Raw genomic sequence first — 21577 nt, 5'->3', positions numbered from 1 at the left:
GCAAACATGAGGATTCAGACGCATATCCCGATTTACTGAGCGGAGTAAATTTTGCTGTCGCTCAGCGTTACTTCGGGCCGTCATTGGCTGTCGTGTGAATAGCTCCCTTCCCGCGGCCACTGATTGGCCGGGTGGGGCGGAGTCACGGTCGGAGTCCCGCCCAGCGCCGGACTGGACGCCCGAAGCGGCGAGGCGGGCGGCTCGGTATCATCCCCAAACAGACTGCAGGTAAGCACCTTACTGCCTTATTGCCTCGCTGCTCTAAAACCGTTATTTTCAGCCGTGCCAGATGCACACTAACTAATTTGGTGCCGGTATATAGTGCTCGCTCGGTCCCATCGCTGTTTCTCGAAGTGTAATGATGCGTCCGGCGCCTCCGTGTTAAACCCTCTTCAGCCGTATCTCCCACTTTTTTCGTATATCCCCTTTTATCCCTTAAGCTTTGTCCGTCTTATCCTCTGTCATTTGAGCCCCCAGCACAGTTTACAGGTTACATCTGCAGCAGCGTTGCATAATAAAACTTATTGCTCGCAGTTATTAACAGCCGTCCGGTTCTTGTGGGTGTATCCGTGTAAATCCGTGTGAACGCGTGTGAACAGTGATGCTGGGCCGTCCAACCATTGGCTGTCCTACTCCGAAACGGGGCAGCCCGCATCGGTACACGTTCTGGCCCAGGCATCCGAGCCACCCTGTTATGGTACCAGGTCTGATCCAGCCATTTCTGCTTCGGCACTATGTTTGGTTCTTGGGGCACTTTTGCTTTGTAGGGCCATGTCTGTTTGTGAGACCGTGTATCCGTCCAGGCTGCGGACACCCCCGATTATGTCCTCCATGAAAATCCCCCTTCTGGAGTTTGGGGGGGGGGGGGGCAGGAAGGAAGACGGCATTCCTCACTGAGGTGATGTTGGTGGGGGGGGGGGGACTGTTTCCATAGAGCCCCCGGTGAGACAGGAAGCCGTCGGGGGGGGGGCAGACAGGACGGCATGGGACCCTGTGTATGTCTGTGCTTTAAAGCTCGCTCTGACCGTTCATAAGAGATTTTGAGACAGAGATTTTAGTGTTTGTGTTTGTGCATGTGTGTTCGAGCGTCTGTGTGTGGATTAAGTTTATATTACATTGTGGGGACCAAATATTTTTACCTTGTGGTGACCATTTTTCAGGTGACCACAAAGATCAGTGAATGCAGTCAAAAATTAAAAATTGGCTGGGTAGGGGTTATGGTCGTCATGCTGGAATTAGAGTTTTCCCCATAGATACAAATGAAAAGTCCCCACAAAGATTCAGTTACAAACCTGTGTGTTTGCGCCCCCCATTTGGTGCCTAGCTGGGGGGCAGGGGCGGGGTAAGGAATGGGAGAGTGCCCCTGTTGCCGTGAGAACAGGGATCTTTTGTCCTGGGAGATCTTTCAAAGGGGTCCCCCTTTTGGGGATTCCTGACAGGCCGGCCCTCTGAGGCTGGGGGGGGGGGCACAGCTGCCCCCCATCTGTCTTTGATGAGCTCCCTGCCCACAAGCACGGCCTCCTCCCTGACAGGCCTCACATACATCTGTCATTCTCAGTTTTGGGTTGAATGCGGTTCATTAGGCTTGACTAGTGTGATTACATGGAGTGACTGATCCGGAGTCCTCCTGCGCTGCCCACCCCAGTCTCCGCAGACAGCCAGAGCTGTGCTAATCTGCCTCTCCGAGTCCACTGGTCATCTGGTTGTGATTGAAGAGGTGGGGGGTGGGACTGGGGCATTTGCTGTCTGTATTGTGGGTTTTTTGTTGAAAAGCATGATTGGAGAGGTATTCTTTTAGGCACAAAGGATTGTGGGAGGGGCCTTGGGTCATGCTGGTGGGGGCTGGATGACCAATACTTTACTGTGTGTGTGTGTGTGGGGGGGGTTTATGTGCAACAGCTGGGTGGTGGAAGGGGGGTTACGCCCAGTGGTGAGGGCTTTTGGAAACATCAGGCTTGCAGATTATCATTGTTTTCCCTCCTCATGCAAAGACAGGAAACTAGAGGCTGGAACACTGAAAAGAACGGGAAGCAGGAAGTGGGGAATTGTCACAGTGAGGTGGCCTGTGTTACTGGTACTCCAGCCTTTGTTATAGAACTGCATCACTCACGCCATATGTATCAGGCAGATAGCAGCAACCGGGGCAGAACCAGGCACAAGGGCTGGAGGTGAACAGTGATATAGGAGGAGTCTTAATGGTGTGTGTGCAGGAAGCAGCAGTGTGTGTCTGTGTGTTTGTGCAGGTATCTTCTCCTGATCTGTAGTGTTCAGGCTCCCATGATGCTTCCCACCTTACTATGGCTTGACTTGAGATTTTGACTTTGCAATGGTGCAATCGTGATGCACATTCAGTAGTCACATTTGAATTGTGATCGGTTCCTGAGCCAGCCATATACTCTACGATACTTTCTTATGATGCTGGGTACGACAGCAGCATTCATGCAGCCACACTTCCAGTCTCTGTAGCAATCATACAAGAACATATCCTACTGTGTTTTTTGTGTTTAAACAGATTGTGTCAAGCTCATTATGCGTGCTAAACACCTGAGTATGCTGTGTCATATATTCGACAGGATATGGTTACAAAAAACAGGGATAAACGTCTGGAAAGATCAGTGTTTCTAATTTTGATGCATTGAAGAGATCTGCTCTATAAGCTTCATACACACGGTCTGTCTGTCTGTGTGACACTGACATCAGAATGTGATTTTAAGATACTAAGGATGATCCAGTCTGAAGGACAAACAGACTAATTTCTGATTTATCGTTTTATATATTGTCTGCAGTGAACTTTAATAATATTTTCCATGAGCTCTTGCATAAAATGTCCTAAACCTACCGGGATAAGCCTCATTAGGTGCAGGTGGGGGGTAGGTCATGTGACCTCTAAGCCTGCATAATCTCCCAACAGACTGTGCGTGTGTTGTGCTCGATGCGACCATGCCCCTACTAAAGAGGAGTGTGGAGCCCCGCTCCCTGTGCCGGGGCGCCCTGCCCGAGGCCATCAGCAGCGAGCTCGAGTGCGTCACCAACAACAGCCTATCAGCCATCATCCGGCAGCTCAGCAGCCTGAGTAAGCTCCACCCCCAGTGCTTTCTGCCAATCACAGTTCCGCATTGGCCAGCAGACTGTCAGCTATTCTTAATCTTTTATCTGTTTATGGCTTCTCAGCTGCTCCTCACTGCCCCCTCTAGGTAAACATGCAGAGGACATCTTTGGAGAGCTCTTCAATGAGGCCAATAGTTTTTACCTGCGGGCCAACTCCCTCCAAGAGCGCATCGATCGGCTTGCCGTCAAAGTCACTCAGCTGGACTCTACTGTGGAGGAGGGTGAGCTAGGGCTCAGAGGGCATTCCAAACCTGTCGCTGTTAACTCGCTTCCTGTGTAACCCTGTCTCTGTTCCCCAGTGTCCCTCCAGGACATCAACATGAAGAAGGCCTTCAAAAGCTCTACCATCCAGGACCAGCAGGTGGTGTCCAAGGGCAGCATTCCCATCCCTGTGGTTGAGATGTACAGCTTCAGTGACAAGCCCCCACCCCTCAGCATCCTCTCCCCCTATAGGTACATCTCCCCACCACAGTCCCCCCCCCCCCCCCCCCAAGTTATTACTCATGTGACAGCAGTGGTGTCTGTCTGCAGGGACGACTGCAGGGATAGCCTGAAATTCTACACTGACCCCTCGTACTTTTTTGACCTGTGGAAGGAGAAGATGCTGCAGGACACAGAGGACAAAAGGAAGGAGAAGCGACGGCAGAAGGTGGGCCAGAGTCTCCTGCTCCTCCTCCTCTGCTGTCTATGGTCCCTCCCAGGGCCCTGTGAGTCCAGGCCAGCAAACAATCACACACTGTAGTATATGCTGCTTCCCACTGGCAGGAGCAGAGGCGCGGGGTGGACAGCACACTGCCACGGGAGGTGAAAAAGGTGCGCAAGGCTCGCAACCGGCGCCAGGAGTGGAACATGATGGCGTTCGACAAGGAGCTGCGGCCAGACAGCTGCCATTCCCGCACTGTCCACCAGGGGGCGGAGTCTGAGGCATCCCTGTCCCCCGACAGCAGGTCTGACATTCTACACTGTGACGGTCTGTATAAATAGCAAGGCCATCTCCCTGACCATCGATCGGCGTGAAGGTCAGCTCCGTGAGAGCCGTGACTGGCAGACGGCTTGCTGTTCTGTGTGACAGTAAGCAGATACAGACACAGTGCTCCGTTACTGACTGAAAAGCCGGAGGGGGCATGCATGGGCAAGACAGGTGGGTGCCCAAGTGGAAATTCAGAGCAGGAGTAAACCGGTACAGCATCTTCCAGAGAATGCAGGAGCATATGGTGTATTGGAAGCCCTTAACTCAAATAGAACAGCCCCACAGTTCTGAAATGAGGTACTGGTGTGAAAAATAACTGGTGAGGATGTTCTCTTGCATAGGTGGAACAGCAGCCTCAGCTGTGGTCACTCCTGTCTTTCAAAAGCCTGCGGCAATACACACACATTTGAGACTCTCCCCCTCTCTTTCTTTGCCCCGGTTCCCGTACCTCTGTAGGTCCTATGCCTCGGACCACTCAGATCACAGCTTTCTAGCCACACCCAATCACGTGGGCCTCAGTCACATGCATCCGGCAAACCACACCCCCATCACAGAGCATGATTACCACTGCACCACCGTGGGCCAAAGGGGGGGCACGCTGGGGCGACCACATCAGCCCCCTCCTCCTCCTCCTCCAGCAGAGGCTGTGGATGGCACAATGCCCCTCCCCCCCGATGACTACAGGTACTCCACTGTCTGTATCTGTCTGCCTGTGTGTCTCTATCTGTCTGCATTCACCTTGAGTAACTCTCCCCTTTCTGTCTCTCTCTCTGTCTGACTGTCTATCCTCCCCCCACTATGATCCCCCCTCCAGGATGTTTTCTGGCCAGATACTCAATTTCTATGGGGCACCCCTCCCGCGGCTGCCCCCCGCCCCTCTCATACCATCAGCACAGACCGCTTTTGCTACACCCCCTGGGGGACTTCCTCTGCCCCCTTCCATCAGCAGACCAATGGTGGCGGCTGCCAGCTATTTGGCCCCTCCTCCTGCCGCTGTGGTACCAATGGCGGCCCCATCCCCACCAGGGCCCCCAACCCCACCCCCTGGCCCTCCTCTACCCAGCGAGACTCAGCCAATGGGTGATGCACGCAGCGACCTGCTGGCCGCGATACGCATGGGTGAGTGTGTGTCCGCCCGGCTGCGCATGTTCATGTGTGAGGTCAGAGTGTGACATGCCTGGTGTGGCCCCTGCAGGCATCCAGCTGAAGAAGGTGCAGGAAGAGCAGGAACAGCAGGCACGCCGTAATCCCGCCGGCAATGACGTGGCCACCATCTTGTCGCGCCGCATCGCCGTGGAGTACAGCGATTCCGATGATGATTCTGAGCCCGGCGACGGTGCCGACTGGTCCGATTGATGGGCTGGGGCAGGGGAAGCTGTCCACTAGGGTCGCAGGGCCATAGCCCACAGTGTCCATGATGCATCAGGCGTGAACAAATCTGTTGTATCAGAGATCTGAACGGAGCACAGCACAATCTCCAGGGTACTCAGCCATGGGTAGGAAGGACCCTAGCCCTGGGCAGACTCCCCGTCGCCCTCTGTAGCCTTCTGTGGGGGCAACTTCAGCCCACGTGGGGGTGGGAGAGAACCTAGTGCTAAAAGCTAAGTGATGCCTGGGGTTAGCACAAGCTATCTGCATTTATCAACATGCATACTTTACCGCCGCTCTTGTGTTGTCGCATACATTTTTAATGGCATTTTCCATTACCAAAATACAGTGGCAATACTCAATGACAGAAGTACGGAGGACCGTAAAAATCCCAGGATGTTCTTTTTGCCCCCCCCCCCCCCCCCCCAAAAAAAAATAAAAAAATCAAGGATGTATTGGTTGCATCTCTGCCACCAAGAACAATCCCATGATTCATTCCCAAGTTCGTTCTTGAGAAGCAAATTAGCAAGTACATTCTTTGAGTTCTTGGTTTTGATAAACACCCTTTTCACTTAGTGATTCGTGTGATTAGTACATGGCTTTCTGTTATCACTCAGTGGTACCTGGGTTTAGCACATGGCTTCCTGCTTTCACTTAGCGATGGCTAAGGGTAACATATCTGGGTGTTTATCGATATGTGTACTTGACCATTCTTGTGTTCTTGCGCACCCATTTCACATCATCTTCCATTGCTGAGGACCAGGTCCAATACTAAGAAGAGAAGAAGATGGAAAAAATCCACGGATGTCAGTCTTGCCCCGCCCCGAATGTCAAGGACACATCGGTTGTATCCTCACCGGACCAGGCTAATCCCACAATTAATTGCACCCTAATACTCAAGAACAAAAGTATGGAGGACGGTAAAAATCCCTGAATGTCCTTATCCAGCTCGAAATACCGTGGATACATTGACTGCATCCTTGCAAATGAGAAAAATCCCATGATTCATTGTGTCCCAAGTTTGTTCTTGGGAGGCAAGTTAGCAAGAATGCTTTTGCCAAGAACACAAGCACGTTCTTTGTGTTCTTCGCTTGATAAACGCCCTGTTTTTACTTAGTGGTGCCCGGAGTTAGCAAATAGCTATCTGTTATCACTTAGCGAGACCTGGGGGATCTGTGGTTTTCTCTGGTGAATCCCAGGCATGATTAACGCTGCTCTTGCTCTGTGAATATGAACGGAATAAATAAATCAGTAACTGTTTGTAATGCACAGCACAGTTTAATACAAAATTAACAAGATCCTTTAAGTCGACTAACAAAGCAATAAAAGTACAATAAACACCTTGAAAAAAATATACACCACTGTTTAGCACAATATTGTACAACATCTTGGTTAATTAGTGCCTGTCGATTATCGGGTTTCATCTATTTTGCAGATATGTGGTTGGCGGTGCCAGTTCTTCCTGGGAAATAAAGTGCATCTCACAGTTCACTACGCAAACATCTACATACGATGCAGCTGCTGTGTTAGTCCATGGCTCAGTCGACATACATCCCAGCAGCCCCTGTGCCCAGCGCCTCCTGAGCCAGGGCCCCAGTGCCAATTGGATGGGCCCCTACACTCCAGCCAGTACTGGGAGGCCATTAATGAGCTCAGTGCAGAAGGAGGCAGTCATGTTTCAGTAGCGTGAAGCTGTACATGCAACAGCCAATGGCTCCTGCCTTCAGAGGGGGAGTTCTCCCCACATCCCACTGGGACCTCAGCGGAGGCACAAAGTCAGGGTGGTTGGTGATCCCTCACTCTTAGCAGGTCATGGTCATGTGACAGGATCTCCAGGGGGGCACTTCCTGTCCACAGGAAGCCTGAGTGCAGAGAGGCTAGCAGACGATCACAAGCTGGTGCATGGTCAAACACACTGAGAGCCGAATGGAGGCCAGCTGCAGGCGAATGGAGGCTGCGAAAAATAGAAACTATTATCATTAATATTACAAAATATAGAGACTCTTCTGGAAAGGTTTAGGTCACAGGCAGAGTTGTGCTGCAGTAGAGTCACATCTGTATCCAAAAACAGCGACCACGTCTATCCAAAAAAGCAAGCCCACGCTGGGGCAGGGGGCAGGAGAAGGCAGGACAGGAAGACGGCTCTATGTTCCCATGGAAACGGTAGTGAACTTACAGAAAAATCACAAGGTCAAGGGCCAAGGAAGCAGCGTGGTTCACCTGGCCAGCTTGGAGCGCCCCCTGCTGGGCTGGATGTGACAGCGCAGAGAGAGTGATCTGGGTTGTCTTTGGGGGATGAGCCAGCAGGGGGCCTCGCTGTTGAGCAGTGAGGTACTGGCTGTGTGCTCTTCTGCTCAAGCCTGGCCGCCCTCACCTCCTGCTTCTTATTGCTCATAGGATATTGCTGTAATCTCTACAATATGGTGGTCAGACCCGTTATTGCTGGCTGTCTGACAGTTGCCATGGAAACATGGGATGGGTGGATCTTCAGAATAGCTGTGTCCAGGGCTGATGGTAAATACACAGCTTAGTGTGAGCTTAACCATAACTAAAACCCTGACCTTTAATACACGGTTTAACCCCAATCCAAGCCGTAAATGCAAACATTAGGCATTTATTGCTGTTTAGTTGGTTTTCATGATTATTATCACGGAAGCAGAGAATCAGTCTAGGCCAAACCCATCTGTTAATTTCCATGTGATCCTCCCGCTGCCCCCCAACTGTCTGCCTGCCATTGTACTGAACCTCCATGCTGAACGGATGCTTCCGGAAGAAACCGGCATTGTGCCATCAGAGCTGCCGTCCCCAAGCCTAACCTGTTAGATCAAACAGGCCATGGAAGTAAAGCCTCTGTCTGAATATGAATGAGTGGGATGCAGCCGCAGCCCCTCAGCGCCGTGACCATGCCCACATTGTGCCAAAGTCAGAGACTCCGGAATACTGATCCAGAGAGGAATACAAAAATACTGCATGGTTAAAGACCCTCAGAAATAAACATCCTTAAAGGAATAAAAGCATAAATGCGATTGAATTAGTTAGCTGGCGACGTCAACGGTTAGGGTTAGGGTTAGGGCAGAGGCAGAGTGTGGCACTGAGAGGGCGGGGCAGTCGGGGACGGGCAGAGTGTGGCACTGAGAGGGCGGGGCAGTCGGGGACGGGCAGAGTGTGGCACTGAGAGGGCGGGGCAGTCGGGGACGGGCAGAGTGTGGCACTGAGAGGGCGGGGCAGTCGGGGACGGGCAGAGTGTGGCACTGAGAGGGCGGGGCAGTCGGGGACGGGCAGAGTGTGGCACTGAGAGGGCGGGGGAGTTTCAGCTCACCAGCTTATTTTGGGCTTTTCTCAAGTCCTTTGCTTTCTGTGCACATTTAGAGTGCAGCAGCAGCTTGGGAATGGATGTCTGCATCATCTCAGCCATCAACTGCATCTGCCCTCAGCATTCTGAGTACAGAGACTCTGACCTACTGCCCCTGGCCATTCTGGGTATGGTGATACCTGCTCGCTGCCCCAGTTTGAGTACAGGGATTCTCACCCCCTGTCCTTTGGGATTCTGGGTATAGGGTCCCCTGCACACCACCCCTCGGCATTCTGGATATAAGGATTTCCACACCCCACCCCTCGGCATTCTGGATATAAGGATTTCCACACCCCACCCCTCGGCATTCTGGGTATAGGGATTCACACACCCCACCCATCAACATTCTGGGTACAAGAACTCCCGCCTGCTCTGCCACAGACATTCATAAACAGTCAAAGCCTCACAAAAGCAAATGATGCAGAAGCCTAAACCTGCAAGTATGTACATGATACTGACCCCCTCAGTGTAACAGCCTAAACCTGCGATTATGTACACAATATCGACACCCCCCCACCCCCCACAGCCTCCATGGTGTCACACATCACTGGGGGTGCGTGCCCGTTGCACGCTGGGCGGCACACAGCCGCAGCATGCCAGCCACACGGCCTTTTGGATCTCCTGGTTACGAAAGGCATAGATGAGCGGATTGATGACAGAGTTGTAGGTGGCGGGCACCAGCGTGGCATAGGTATACAGCGGGGGGTATGTGTAGTCGGCCACCAGCGCATAGACAGTGAAGGGCATCCAACAGGCAGCAAAGGTGCCCAAAATTAGCGCCAATGTGGACACACCCTTGCGTGTGGTGACGTAGTGTGGCGTGGCAGCCAGCAGGTGGTGCTGCAGCGCGATCTGGTGGGCGTGGTGCATGACGATCTTGCAGATCTGCACGTACAGCTGCAGCATGAGGCCGAAGAGCAGCAGGAAGGAGACGCTGAGCACAGCCACGTTGTTCTTGGTGAGTGGTCGTACCACACTGCAGGTGGCTTCCTCCGCCAGGCAGTTGACGCCGGTGACAGGCAGCAGGCCCAGGCCCAGCGACACAGCCCAGAGCAGCAGCAGCATGACGTGTGTGAAGGTCACCGTGCGTTCTGAGTTGTAGGTAAGCGCGTAGTAGAGCGACAGGTAGCGGTCGATGGTGATGGCCAGTAGACTGAAGATGGAGGCCGAGAAGGAGGCTACCACCAGCCCTACGGTGAGCAGTTGTGCCGGGTCTGAACGCAGCAGGTAGGCAAAAACAAAGTGCAGCACCAGGCCCAGGCCGGCGAGCAGGTCAGCCAGTGCCAGGCTCCCAATCAGCAAGAACATGGGCGCTCGCAAACCTGGGTTCTGCCAGATCACTAACACCACCACGGCATTCTCACAGGCAATCAGTGTGCCTGAGATGCACAGCACCACGTCCCAGGGGTTCACCGGTACAGCTACGCTTCGCATCGTGGGTGTTGTTGTGGGCGCCGTCGCAACAGTGACGTTCCCGGCCGCCGTCCCCTCGCCGGCCCAGGTGGGGTCAGGGGCCATCCAGCTCGGGGTGACTGGCACCGACTCGCTCATAGTGCCCCCCGTCTGCAAAAAGCAGGCGGTGTGCCATTACTTATCAGGAGCTAGGATCAGGGAGATGCTCAGCAGATTGGATGGATGGATGAATGGATGAATGGATGGATGGATGGATGGATGGATGGATGGACTAATCAGGAAGGATTGGATATAAGAATGGAACTGCGATGGAGATGACAATGACCTCTACAGATCAAGGGATAGCACGGCACCTTTAAAACAGACCCTTAATAGTTGCTAAATTATTCTAGGCAAGACAGACTACAACTAAATTCGTCACAAAAGCTCAACGTGGTTGTCTTGCTATTGGCCCATATCCACTCAATCGTGCACTAAATGTGACGTTCATGTGTGGTTACACACTTTCCGCCTATATTTTCTGCGTGGTGAACATGACATACGGACTCGACTAGTGGGGGCGGTAAATTCACACACAACGCACACGCTTCCTATAGCCGGCGACTCGATAACCGCTACACGCCTTCAGCAAGCCTATATGAGCAGATACAACAGCTGATCAGGAATCACACGCAGTATACACACCCTCTGTCTGGAAGAGGCAATTTTTACGGCTGATTAATGACACACTCAACAAATACACAGTTAATATGTATGTTTGCTACCGGCAACCCAATCACATGAACACAAGCATTCGCACCAGTACACACACGTTACATATAAATGCACACAATGACACTCACACACGCTTACATGAGCCCTATATTCATTCAACTTGCTCTAAATGACATGATAAAAAGTGCATAATGATCCATGTTCGGATCTACGATATTTCCTTTAAACACGAAGCCTCTGATGAAATTTCTCTACAATGAAGATCGCAGGAAAGCGTATTCAGTGAAAATATATAATTATAATATAATTATCAGCCAGACACAAAAACCAGAAATAACGATTATATCAAATATTACTTAACAAATACACTTTCCGATCCTGCCATAGACAAAGAGGCTCTGGGGCGTTTTTTACGGCAACTTTCCCGCAGCATCCTCCTCCCCTGCATCTCCGCACTGGATGTTGCACATCATGCAGAACAAACCGGCCATTTCGGCGGCGATGCGGCTTCGTACGTCCATTTCAGCGGCACATATAATATGAACTTCGCCGCCAGGGGTTTGCATAAAGATCCCCGACTGTCTGTCATTCATACTGCGACGTACCTTGGCTGTCAGCGGCGAGGCGCCGGCTCTAAATGACCGCTGGAGCTGGTACTTCTTCCATCAGGCAGGGCGGCGGTTCAGGTGGGAGCGCAGAGCCGTAGAGAAGGCTGCGACCGGCAGGAGGGAGTCCTTTGTGCGCAGAAAGCAGGACACGATATGTGTCCGATACGTGAGCAGCTCCACCGACTGCGACTGTGCGAGCTGCGGAGGGTGGGGGTGACCGAGACACCGCAGACTGAAAGACTGAAGCCCCCCGCAGTATGCGAAACAAGCCCGGGTCCTGCCCAGCACACTGATGGGAAGGGAAGGGTGATCTTGAGGTCGAAATAAACCGGTCACTAGGTCCCTGTGGAGAATTAATGCCTGTATGTGTGTCTGTGTGTTTTTGTAGCTGCTGGTGTATCTTTGTCATGAAATATGTGTCACATCTTATTAAATGTGTGCGGTGTGACACGTAACTGTATACGGGGCAATGACACACGGTCACTGACACACAGCTGTATATGGGGTACTGACACACGGTCACTGACACACAGCTGTATACGGGGCAATGACACACGGTCACTGACACCCAGCTGTATATGGGGTACTGACACACGGTCACTGACACACAGCTGTATATGGGGTACTGACACACGGTCACTGACACACAGCTGTATACGGGGCAATGACACACGGTCACTGACACCCAGCTGTATATGGGGCACTGACACATGGTCTCTGACACACAGCTCTATACGGTGTACTGATACACGGTCACTGACAAACAGCTGTACACGGGGCACTGACACACGGTCACTGGCATACAGCTGTATACGGGGCAATGACACACGGTCACTGACACACATCTCTATACGGGGCACTGACACACAGTCTCTGATATACAGCTGAATACAGGGCAATGACACACAGTCACTGACACACAACTGTATACAGGGCACTGACACAAGGTCTCTGACACACAGTTCTATACGGGGCAATGACACACGGTCACTGACACACAGCTGTATACGGGGCACTGACACATGGTCTCTGACACATAGCTCTATACTGGGCACTGACACACGGTCACTGACAAACAGCTGTATACGGGGCACTGACACATGGTCTCTGACACATAGCTCTATACTGGGCACTGACACACGGTCACTGACAAACAGCTGTATACGGGGCACTGACAAACGGTCACTGACACACAGCTGTATATGGGGTACTGACACACGGTCACTGACACACAGCTGTATACGGGGCAATGACACACGATCACTGACACCCAGCTGTATACGGGGCACTGACACATGGTCTCTGACACACAGCTCTATACGGTGTACTGATACACAGTCACTGACAAACAGCTGTACACGGGGCACTGACACACGGTCACTGGCACACAGCTGTATACGGGGCAATGACACACAGTTTCTGACACACGGCTATATACGAGGAACGCACTGGGTTTAACAACATTGCAACATACACCCCGTTACTTTTATGTTTCACCATTTATGTATTCATCCGTGCACGATATTGTATCGTCTTTGTTCTTTGTCTTGAGGTCCTGCCATTTGTGTTTGTAGCTGTGCAATTTTTGTTCCATTGCTGAAATGCAAATAATTTTCTCCTTGGGAACATGTGTACGTGTAGTCATAAACGACACGTCACCGGGGCCGAATGCAACACATTCTGGATCAAGGCATGTTTTTCGTAATTCTACTTAACACATTTACTGTCTGTTTAATGAAATGTGAATGGCAGACAGAAGAACGAGGCCATTTTTTAATACGGCAATCAGGCGATATAAGACCAAACCTTCCTTCTCTTGATGTATTCTGTTGTAAGCATCGAACGTCTATACTAATTTTGGTTAGGCGCCTGACAGTACACCTAACTCTCGTAGTTGAAGGTTGGAGTCCAGGGTCCTTGTTTTTTTGTCAGGCGGCTGACAGTACACCTAACTCTTCCAGTTGAAGGAGGAGTCGGGGTCCTTTTATCTTTCTTTTCGTTGCACCGGCCATCTTGTGGTAGACCGTAGGTAAGATGAGCTCACTGCATTTTTCTATATAAGCTATTAAATATGTTTTGAATTCGCTTGGCTTTACGTATAATTAATAAAAACATTTTCATTAGCTTTAGGGTGTTTGATAGACGCGGTCTTAGCGGGTCGTGGTTGGCTCGTAGACGGGATTTGACTGTGGCATGTCGGCCATGTGGGCCGTATTGCTAGGGCCAAATCCGATGTTTCGGGTCTGGAGTCTTATTCGGTGAGCTCTTTTTGCTACTCCAAGGGAGTGGCCTTGTTAAATTGGCATATGCTATTTAATTACCTCAACTATTTATCAAGGCTCTCTGGTTCCCGTACTGAGTGCTCAGGGTTATACATGTGTTATTGGCGAATGACGTGCCGACATAGCTGGTATCCGGCAGTCTGAGGAGAAATAAAGCCTAGAAAGTTGCCGGGCTCTGGCTGGTACCTTCATCCTGTATCGGGAAACGAGACTTCGTCTCAATATTAAGAACGAGCGAGAATGTCTCGACGGATTTAACATGCATTGTTTGGGTCACTTTGATATTTGCAAAGTCAATACATCTGACTACAACTGACATACTATCAATTTTCCATAGGCTTTTGATAAGGTCAATGTTGATGTAAAGAAGTGAATGTACCTTTGGGTAATTTGGTTTATGGTGGCGGTGTGCTTTGAGTGGTGATCTGCAGATTAATTGCTCCTCTCCTGATGATGACCTTTAAAAATAATCCTTGCAGTTGAACGAACACCATGACGAACACCAGGGGCAAGAGGAGGGGTACAAGGTACATGTTCTCACGGCCCTTCAGGAAGCATGGTGAGTGTGGGGCAGCATGGGTGGTCCTGTCTTTCTCCTGTTGTGTGATGTACTCTGTGATTTACTGGCCCTCCCGTGTTTCTTTCCTAGGCCCTGTCCCACTGTCCACTTACATGCGCATTTTCAAGAAGGGGGACATTGTCGACATCAAGGTTAGTACCTGTTCTGGGCATATAAAAGATTACGCTGCTTCATGATGACCATCTCCAACGATCTCCATAACAGTGGAATGAAGAGACTTCACCGGCACTGAAAGCAGCTTGAACTCTGAGCTGCCCCCCTTGGTGCCACCATGCTGTCTACAGATCCACTGATGTGCTGCCTCTGTCTCACAGGGTACTGGGACCATACAGAAGGGAATGCCACACAAGTGTTACCACGGCAAAACTGGTCGTGTGTACAATGTCACCCAGCATGCTGTTGGCATCATTGTCAACAAGCAAGTCAAGTAAGTATACAGCAGGGGTGTCAAACTCCAGTCCTGGAGGGCCAGAACCCTGCGCAGTTTTTAGTTTACCATCATTTGTGGTGGAACAGGGAAAGAACTAAGCTACACAGGGCTTTTGACAGCCCGGGTATAGAGCGTGTGTGCCTGTGTGTGTGGAGAGCCCGCCTTCACTTTGCTGCGGGGGTTGTCTATGCCCTCGCTGGCCATTCAGGCGGGAACAGCATCTGTCCTCCATCCAGCAAGCTGGCAGACGAACTCTGAGTCCAGCCTCCCTGTCAGAGGGCACAGTGTCGTGTATGGGTGTTTGTTAAACCCTAATCCTAACAACCCCACCCCCCACCCCACCCCACCCCACCCCACAGGGGTAAGATCCTGGCGAAGAGGATCAATGTGCGCATCGAGCACATCAAGCACTCTAAGAGCAGAGACAGCTTCCTGCAGCGCGTCAAGGAAAATGAGAAGAAGAAAGCTGAGGCAAAGCAGGGCGGTGCCTGGGTGGAGCTCAAGCGCCAGGTGAGCACAGTGCACCCACCCACCACCGTGCCAACAGGCATTGCCCTTCACCTTGATTGGCAGGTCTGTGGCTACACAAATCCTGATTGGTCTTTCTCTTGCAGCCGGCAGCACCTCGTCCTGCCCATTTTGTCAGCACCAAGAAAAACCAACCACAGCTGCTGGAACCAATTCCCTACGAGTTCATGGCCTGAAAGTGAGCAATAAAGCAGATTCTGTGCATTTGCCTGCCTGCCTTGTCTGGTTCTGTTGTCTTTGTAATTGGTGCCTAAAACAAAGTGCAGGGAAGGCAGACAGCCTTGATCCTGTGGCCATGTGCTGCTGTCAGGATCTGTAAGCCTACATATATGCAGTCTGGGGGGTTAGTTGTGTGTAATGGGGGGTGGGGGGTAAGGAGCATGCACTGATTACAGTGCGTTGCCACACCCACCACATAAACTACTTCGTCGATGAGAACCTGAGTGTAGCTGTGTGGCAGGTGATACCTCAGCATCTCAGTCCAATTGGAAAAGAGTTTTTGTCTGGGGGGGGGGGGGAGATTCATAGATATTTCTGCAGTTATAAGCAACAGCCACTTGAGGGCAGCAGTCATGTTTTCTGTGCTAGTGATCCACACAGACCGAAAATATGAGTGACGTATACCCAAGGGGTGCAATATTGTCGTGCTGTGGGTGGGGGTTGACATGTAGGCAGCCCTCAGCAGGGCGGTATGATGGGCTGGGATAGGTTGAAAAGATATGGAATAAGAGACCTGTGCGCTGGCCAGCTTTGTCTAAGTGTCTGAGCTTTGAACAATAATCATTACACATAACATTTACTTCAGTTTACAGTGCAAACTTTACTTGCATAAGAACATAAATTTACAAACAAGAGGCTGTTTGGCCCATCAAGCTTGTTTGGGAAGAATTTAACTAATAGCTTAGAGTTGTTAATCTTATCTAGCTCTGATTTAAAGGAACCCAGGATTTTAGCTTGCACTACACTAACAGGAAGACTATTCCATACTCTAACTACATGCTGTGTAAAGAAGTGCTTCCTTAAATTCATTTTTAAATGTTCTCCCGCTAATTTCCACCTATGGCCACGAGGGCTAGTATTTAAACTAATATTGAAGTAGCCATTTGGCTGAACAGCATCCAGACCTGTTAGAATTTTATATACCTGGATCATGTCCCCCCTTAGTCTCCTTTGCTCGAGACTAAACCAATTCAGCTCAGCTAACCTTTCCTCATAAGACTTTCGTTGGAAGTATGGAGCACTATTTCTCACGGGAGGCAGACTGCTCCATTTTGCTCTTTAAATGCAAGGCCACAGGAGACTGGGGGTGTTTTGTTATTCTGATCTGGGACAGTATGATTTAAATGCAATCATGAAGCTTGATCCTGGGTACAGGCCTCCACAAGCGGACCCTTCAGCAGCTGCTGTCCAAAGCCTGGCTGGTTTCAAGATACTTTTAAGATTCAAGATTCTTTTAATTGTCACATACATAGTTATACAGGTACAACATGCAGTGAAATGTATCCTGCTCTTTTGACTGCAACTAGAAGGAACAAGGAAGAGTACAGTTACAAAGGTATGATAAAAGAGAGATTTTAAGATAGACCTGCGAATATAATACAGATTTGCAGATGTGCCATATGCAGTTAATGCGATATGCTGTAAATCTATTCAAAGTTCTATTTGAACACTCCACGGTTCAATGAGAAGTTTTAATTACAGTCTTAATCACAGCCCAGGAGCATCATAAACTTTAACGATGGTGTCTGTGGCACTCGGTGCCGCCTGCGAATCCCATCGATAATTTAGAGATTCGCGGCTGCTTGCGGACAGACAGCTGGAGTCCTTCCCTGTTCTTCCCTGTGACGTCCTGGAGGCACTTGGCGGCTCAGAGGAGTTACTGATCTACGTGACAGGTGAGAGCCTGTGGGTGCAGAGACAAGGCTGACTGTTGTTTCCAGGTCAGCGGCCGTGCTGTGTTTACCCTGGGCCTGGGTGCACTCTGGCTAAAAGGTTAATGTGTAATCGCGACAGTCAATACGGCCATGGAGGTGGTCGCTGACTGATGGGCCAAATCTCTGGGTGTCAAATGGGGCTGATTAAAGAACTCACAGGCCACCGTCGGGCCTTATCTGCTCACCCAAAACCTCACTTCCTGCTCCGTTTCTGACCTTAGCATTGGGATGAGGTGTTTGTGGGGGCAAACCGGCTGATCCCTGGGCGAGCCGTCGCTGCACCTCCCAGGAAAATGCATGGAGGTCAGCCCTGAAAGAGCATGGCTGACTGGTCTCATGTCTGACCCCACAAGGCTTTGAATGTTTTATTGCTTCTGCAGTGCAGCTCCTACTAGGTCATCTACTCTCACTACAGCTGATCTGTCTCAAATTCCAATGTTGCTCTTAATAGTCATCTGCTATGTAATATTAATTGTTAACTTAGACACAGCCTTGGTGCCATTTCACTGCTCTTAAAATAGCTGTACTTTGTTTTTATTATTTATGTATCAAACAAATATGTGTCACATCTTATTAAATGTGTGCGGTGTGACACGTAACTGTATACGGGGCAAAGTTGTGTGTCAGGGGTCCCTCTCCCTAGTCACGTCTGCAACCTAGATTCTTTGAAATTTGCCGTGTGATGGCGTTTTATTTGGCGAGCATAAAACGTGTCATTATCAAGCAACCATAACTACTACTTCTCGCACTGGAATTGGCGGCTAACAAATTGCGCCGAGGTGGATTATCGCTACCTATTGGACTGGATTATGCGTCAGAAGATGGACAGGATAGAGAACTAAATTCCCCTACAAGTATTTAAGTACACCACCTAGCACCTTCCACGAGGCCACCCCCAAATTCCACAAAGTAACTATAAGATACTTCACCCTCCGTAATGCCTCCAGAACGTTCCTTTCCTTAATATACTGTACTTGTTGCACTCAAGCGATGCCGGCTCTGTTGCTGCTGCCCTTGTGTAAAGCGACGCGTGCGCAAATCTGAGCGCTTCCAATATTCGGTCGCAGGGGGAGACGATCCAAAACTATAGATAGTGTGTTAATACGGAGCGCTGTAATTCAGTTCACAAATGAAACTGCATTCACTAATTATGTTGACAGATTATGTTGACGTTGGCCAGGAATCCTGTGTCTTCATATTTGTGCTGTTTTCTCTGCTCTATGCAGCCGCGGGGAGGTAGTATCAACCAGCCGGAATATAGCAGTGTCACATGGTGGGAAACATGGAAGTCTCGGCGGCGTGTATCGGAGAGCGGTCATTTGTTGTCCCATTTTCGGTTTTGGCGATGGGTGAAAAATTACAGGAGCCTGGAAAAAAGTATATTTGCTCGTTCCCAGACTGCGGAGCGTCGTACAACAAGTCATGGAAACTGGAGGCGCATCTGTGCAAACACACTGGCGTGGTGAGTCCGACCGCTGGAATGCTGAGAAGCCCCTGGTGGCCCCGCAGTGCGCGGAATTCATAGGGGTTAAGCTGGCACATAGTCTGCAATATGAATATGGGTGCCAAGTATAAATGTATAGCATGCAGAGCTGACTACATCAATAATTACACAAGAAACGCAACGTGCCGCATCTACATATACATGAAGTCTCCGGCGTAAAAATTATCGTCTTCCAGTGTCTCTTGCCGGGTAACGCAGTTATACTTTGGGAGCTTCAGTCGTCTTTCGCGTATGTTTTCATCGGCTACTTTTATCCCACCTCCGTCTGGCAGAAGCCGTTTGTGTGCGAGACTGACGGCTGTGATAAGAGCTTCTGCACGAAGAGCCACTTGAGTAGACACATGCTGAGCCACAGCGGGGAGCGGCCCTTCAGGTGAGGCCCCCCTGCTGCTGCTGCTGCTCCTCCTCTGCTTCATCTGCCCTCCTACCTGCTCTCATCTCTATCTCACACAGGTGCTCTGAGGAAGGCTGCTCCAAAGCCTTCACCACCAACTCCAATATGCGGAAGCATGTGAGCCGCAGGCATCAGAGCATAGAGAAGCCCTATGTGGTAAGTCTCCCTGACAGAGGTCTTGTTAAGCTGAGCAGAACTGAATTGGGCAGGTTTTCCTGTTTGATTGGGTTCCTCACCATCTTTTGTCTTCTTAGTGTGGCTATGATGGCTGTAGACAAGCCTTTAAGAAGAATATGCAGTTGAAGAGCCATGAGTACACACACACAAACGTGCCCCCGTTCCAGTAAGATGGTCTTCTCCAGCTTCCAGTGGGATCTGGTTCTTGCATGGTGGTTCCTCACACACACTTCCTCCTCTCATAGGTGCAACTTTGAGGGGTGCGGAAGACGCTTCACTGTCCCCAGCAGACTCAGACGGCATGAGAAGGTGCATGCAGGTGAGGATGTGCTGCTGAGTCTGCCCAACAGGAAGGCTGCTCTACCCGGTGTGACCGCCTTTCCTCTCCTAGGCTATCCCTGTACTGAGGATGGCTGTGACTTCCAGGGAGAAAACTGGAGCAAGTATCAGAAACACAGAAAGGAGACACATCGAGGTATGGGCTGGTAGGCTGTGTGGGGAGGTTGGGGTGCTGAGTGCCACCTGTGCCCACCTGCTGCTCCTCCCTCCTTTTCCAGCTCAGTATCAGTGCCCCAGCTGCAGCAAGGTCTTCAAAGACTCCTGGGTCTTGCGGCAGCACCAGCATGTTCACCAGAAAGAGCGTGAGGTGTTCCGCTGCCCCCGGGAGGGCTGTGAGCGCACATACACAACAATGTTCAACCTGCAAAGCCACATCCTGTCCTTTCATGAGGAGGCGCGGCCATTTGTCTGCACCCACCCTGGCTGCACAAAGACCTTTGTGATGAAGGTGGGGAGGAGGGGAATGCTCCCTCAGCTGGGATGTCTCTGTGTAGCTATTGCTGGCCTATAATACAGCGCTCTTTACCTCCCCCAGCAAAGCTTGGTGAGACATGGTGTTGTCCATGACCCAGAGAAGAAGCTGCAGGTAAGTTTCCCATCATAGGTAAGGCAGGCTGCCTGCCTGGTGGCTGGTCTGGTGTAAAACCCTTCCACTTCTCTACAGAAGCAGCCCCGCCCACGGCGTTCGCTGGCTTCCTGTCTCAGTGGCTACCAGCCCAAGCAGGGCAGTCAATCGGAGTCCAACAAGCTGGCTATGCTGCTGAAGGACACCAGCCTGGATAAGGCAGATAAACCCAGCCCCACACTCCCTGAGTGATTTGGGGGTGGTGGTTTTTTTTTTTTCTTCCATGTAAAGCACATGTAAAATAAAAGTCACTGCTGCATTGATGGTTGTGTCCTTTTTGGCTGTGCTGGGCTGGGGTTAGGAGATACCTCTCTATGGCTTAATGTGTGACAGTACTACCCTGAAATGCACTCTAAGGCAGTGTTTCCCAACCCAGTCCTTGGGGAGCATCAGACAGTCCACAATATAGCTTCCACACAGCTCCCAGTGCTCCTGTACCGGGTATTTGGTGTTCTTGATTCGTTAGGAGCTGGGAGGGAGCAAAAATGTGGACAGTTCCCAGAGGACTTGCTTGGGAAACACTGTTCTAAGGCAGGGGTGTCAAACTCCAGTCCTGGAGGGCTGGAACCTTACACATTTTGGATTTCCCCTCATTTAACACCTGATTCAATTCCTTACACTGCCTTGTTCTCATTACCACACAACTCATGAGATGAATCATTTATGGTGGAACAGGGAAAGAGCTAAGCAGGGTTCAGGCCCTCCATGACTGGAATTTGACAGCCATTCTCTAAGACAAAAAAACTTTGCTGCGTTTTGCACTCCTTACAGATGACATTAGGTTGTATATGATGGCCGGGTTTACTATATAAAAGAAATGCCTCGTCACCAGAAATATCATAATCTGCTATTAAGATAAACGGTTTTATGGGGGAAAACAATTTCAACGTACAGGTGAATTCCATATGATATATATCTTTTTTAAACAGTACAAAAGTATTATGGCTATGTATAGTAAATAACAAGCGCAGTAGAGTATTTTCCGTGAAATTAAATCAAGACCTGAACCTAGATGTTGGACGTCTACGATCAGCACGGCTTCTGAGAGATGTCGTTCCTCGCAGGCTTTGCCCACAAAAGGACTCGCTCGGTGGCGCCTTTCACGCTGCCTGATTAAAAACGCCGTATATCTTGTGCATGCACCCTAGCGAAAACAGCAATTTATCTAGAGATCGACATTTTTCCACTGCTGTGCAAGTTTGAATGTTAAATGTCTTGCATTAAGACATCAAGTACATAACTACGTATAAG

General features: G+C 50.4%; 4 protein-coding genes across 5 annotated transcripts; 3 read left to right on the top strand and 1 right to left on the bottom strand.

The window, feature by feature from the left end:
* Positions 1-85: 85 nt before the first annotated feature.
* On the top strand, positions 86-6711 carry wasf3b (WASP family member 3b). Its single transcript, XM_049010534.1, has 9 exons — positions 86-228; positions 2912-3073; positions 3195-3329; positions 3408-3561; positions 3640-3757; positions 3874-4055; positions 4535-4762; positions 4893-5197; positions 5274-6711. The coding sequence occupies exons 2-9, from the start codon at positions 2941-2943 to the stop codon at positions 5432-5434; spliced, it is 1416 nt and encodes a 471-aa protein (XP_048866491.1). The 5' UTR covers positions 86-228; positions 2912-2940; the 3' UTR covers positions 5435-6711.
* gpr12 (G protein-coupled receptor 12) lies at positions 6705-13428 on the bottom strand. 2 transcript variants are annotated; one of them, XM_049010537.1, is made up of 3 exons: positions 11531-13428; positions 9593-10361; positions 6705-7400 (listed from the first exon to the last, which is right to left on the bottom strand). In XM_049010537.1, the coding sequence occupies exons 2-3, from the start codon at positions 10347-10349 to the stop codon at positions 7324-7326; spliced, it is 834 nt and encodes a 277-aa protein (XP_048866494.1). In that variant the 5' UTR covers positions 10350-10361; positions 11531-13428; the 3' UTR covers positions 6705-7323. The 2 variants fall into 2 exon arrangements, with proteins under 2 accessions (XP_048866494.1, XP_048866493.1); XM_049010536.1 differs by having other exon boundaries at positions 6705-10361.
* A 6-nt stretch (positions 13429-13434) lies between these two features.
* On the top strand, positions 13435-15557 carry rpl21 (ribosomal protein L21). The gene is made up of 6 exons (XM_049010544.1): positions 13435-13562; positions 14295-14374; positions 14465-14526; positions 14710-14822; positions 15185-15335; positions 15440-15557. Exons 2-6 carry the CDS (start codon positions 14308-14310, stop codon positions 15527-15529), a joined length of 483 nt encoding a protein of 160 aa, XP_048866501.1. The 5' UTR covers positions 13435-13562; positions 14295-14307; the 3' UTR covers positions 15530-15557.
* A 2803-nt stretch (positions 15558-18360) lies between these two features.
* On the top strand, positions 18361-20579 carry gtf3ab (general transcription factor IIIA, b). The gene is made up of 9 exons (XM_049010535.1): positions 18361-18749; positions 19064-19164; positions 19245-19341; positions 19440-19528; positions 19608-19681; positions 19754-19837; positions 19920-20149; positions 20237-20287; positions 20366-20579. Exons 1-9 carry the CDS (start codon positions 18558-18560, stop codon positions 20516-20518), a joined length of 1071 nt encoding a protein of 356 aa, XP_048866492.1. The 5' UTR covers positions 18361-18557; the 3' UTR covers positions 20519-20579.
* The last annotated feature ends 998 nt before the right edge of the window (positions 20580-21577 follow it).

Source organism: Brienomyrus brachyistius, chromosome 4 (assembly GCF_023856365.1).
Source record: "Brienomyrus brachyistius isolate T26 chromosome 4, BBRACH_0.4, whole genome shotgun sequence".
In the NCBI taxonomy this organism is placed as follows: Eukaryota; Metazoa; Chordata; class Actinopteri; order Osteoglossiformes; family Mormyridae; genus Brienomyrus; species Brienomyrus brachyistius.
This window is presented reverse-complemented; position numbering and strand designations above follow the sequence as displayed.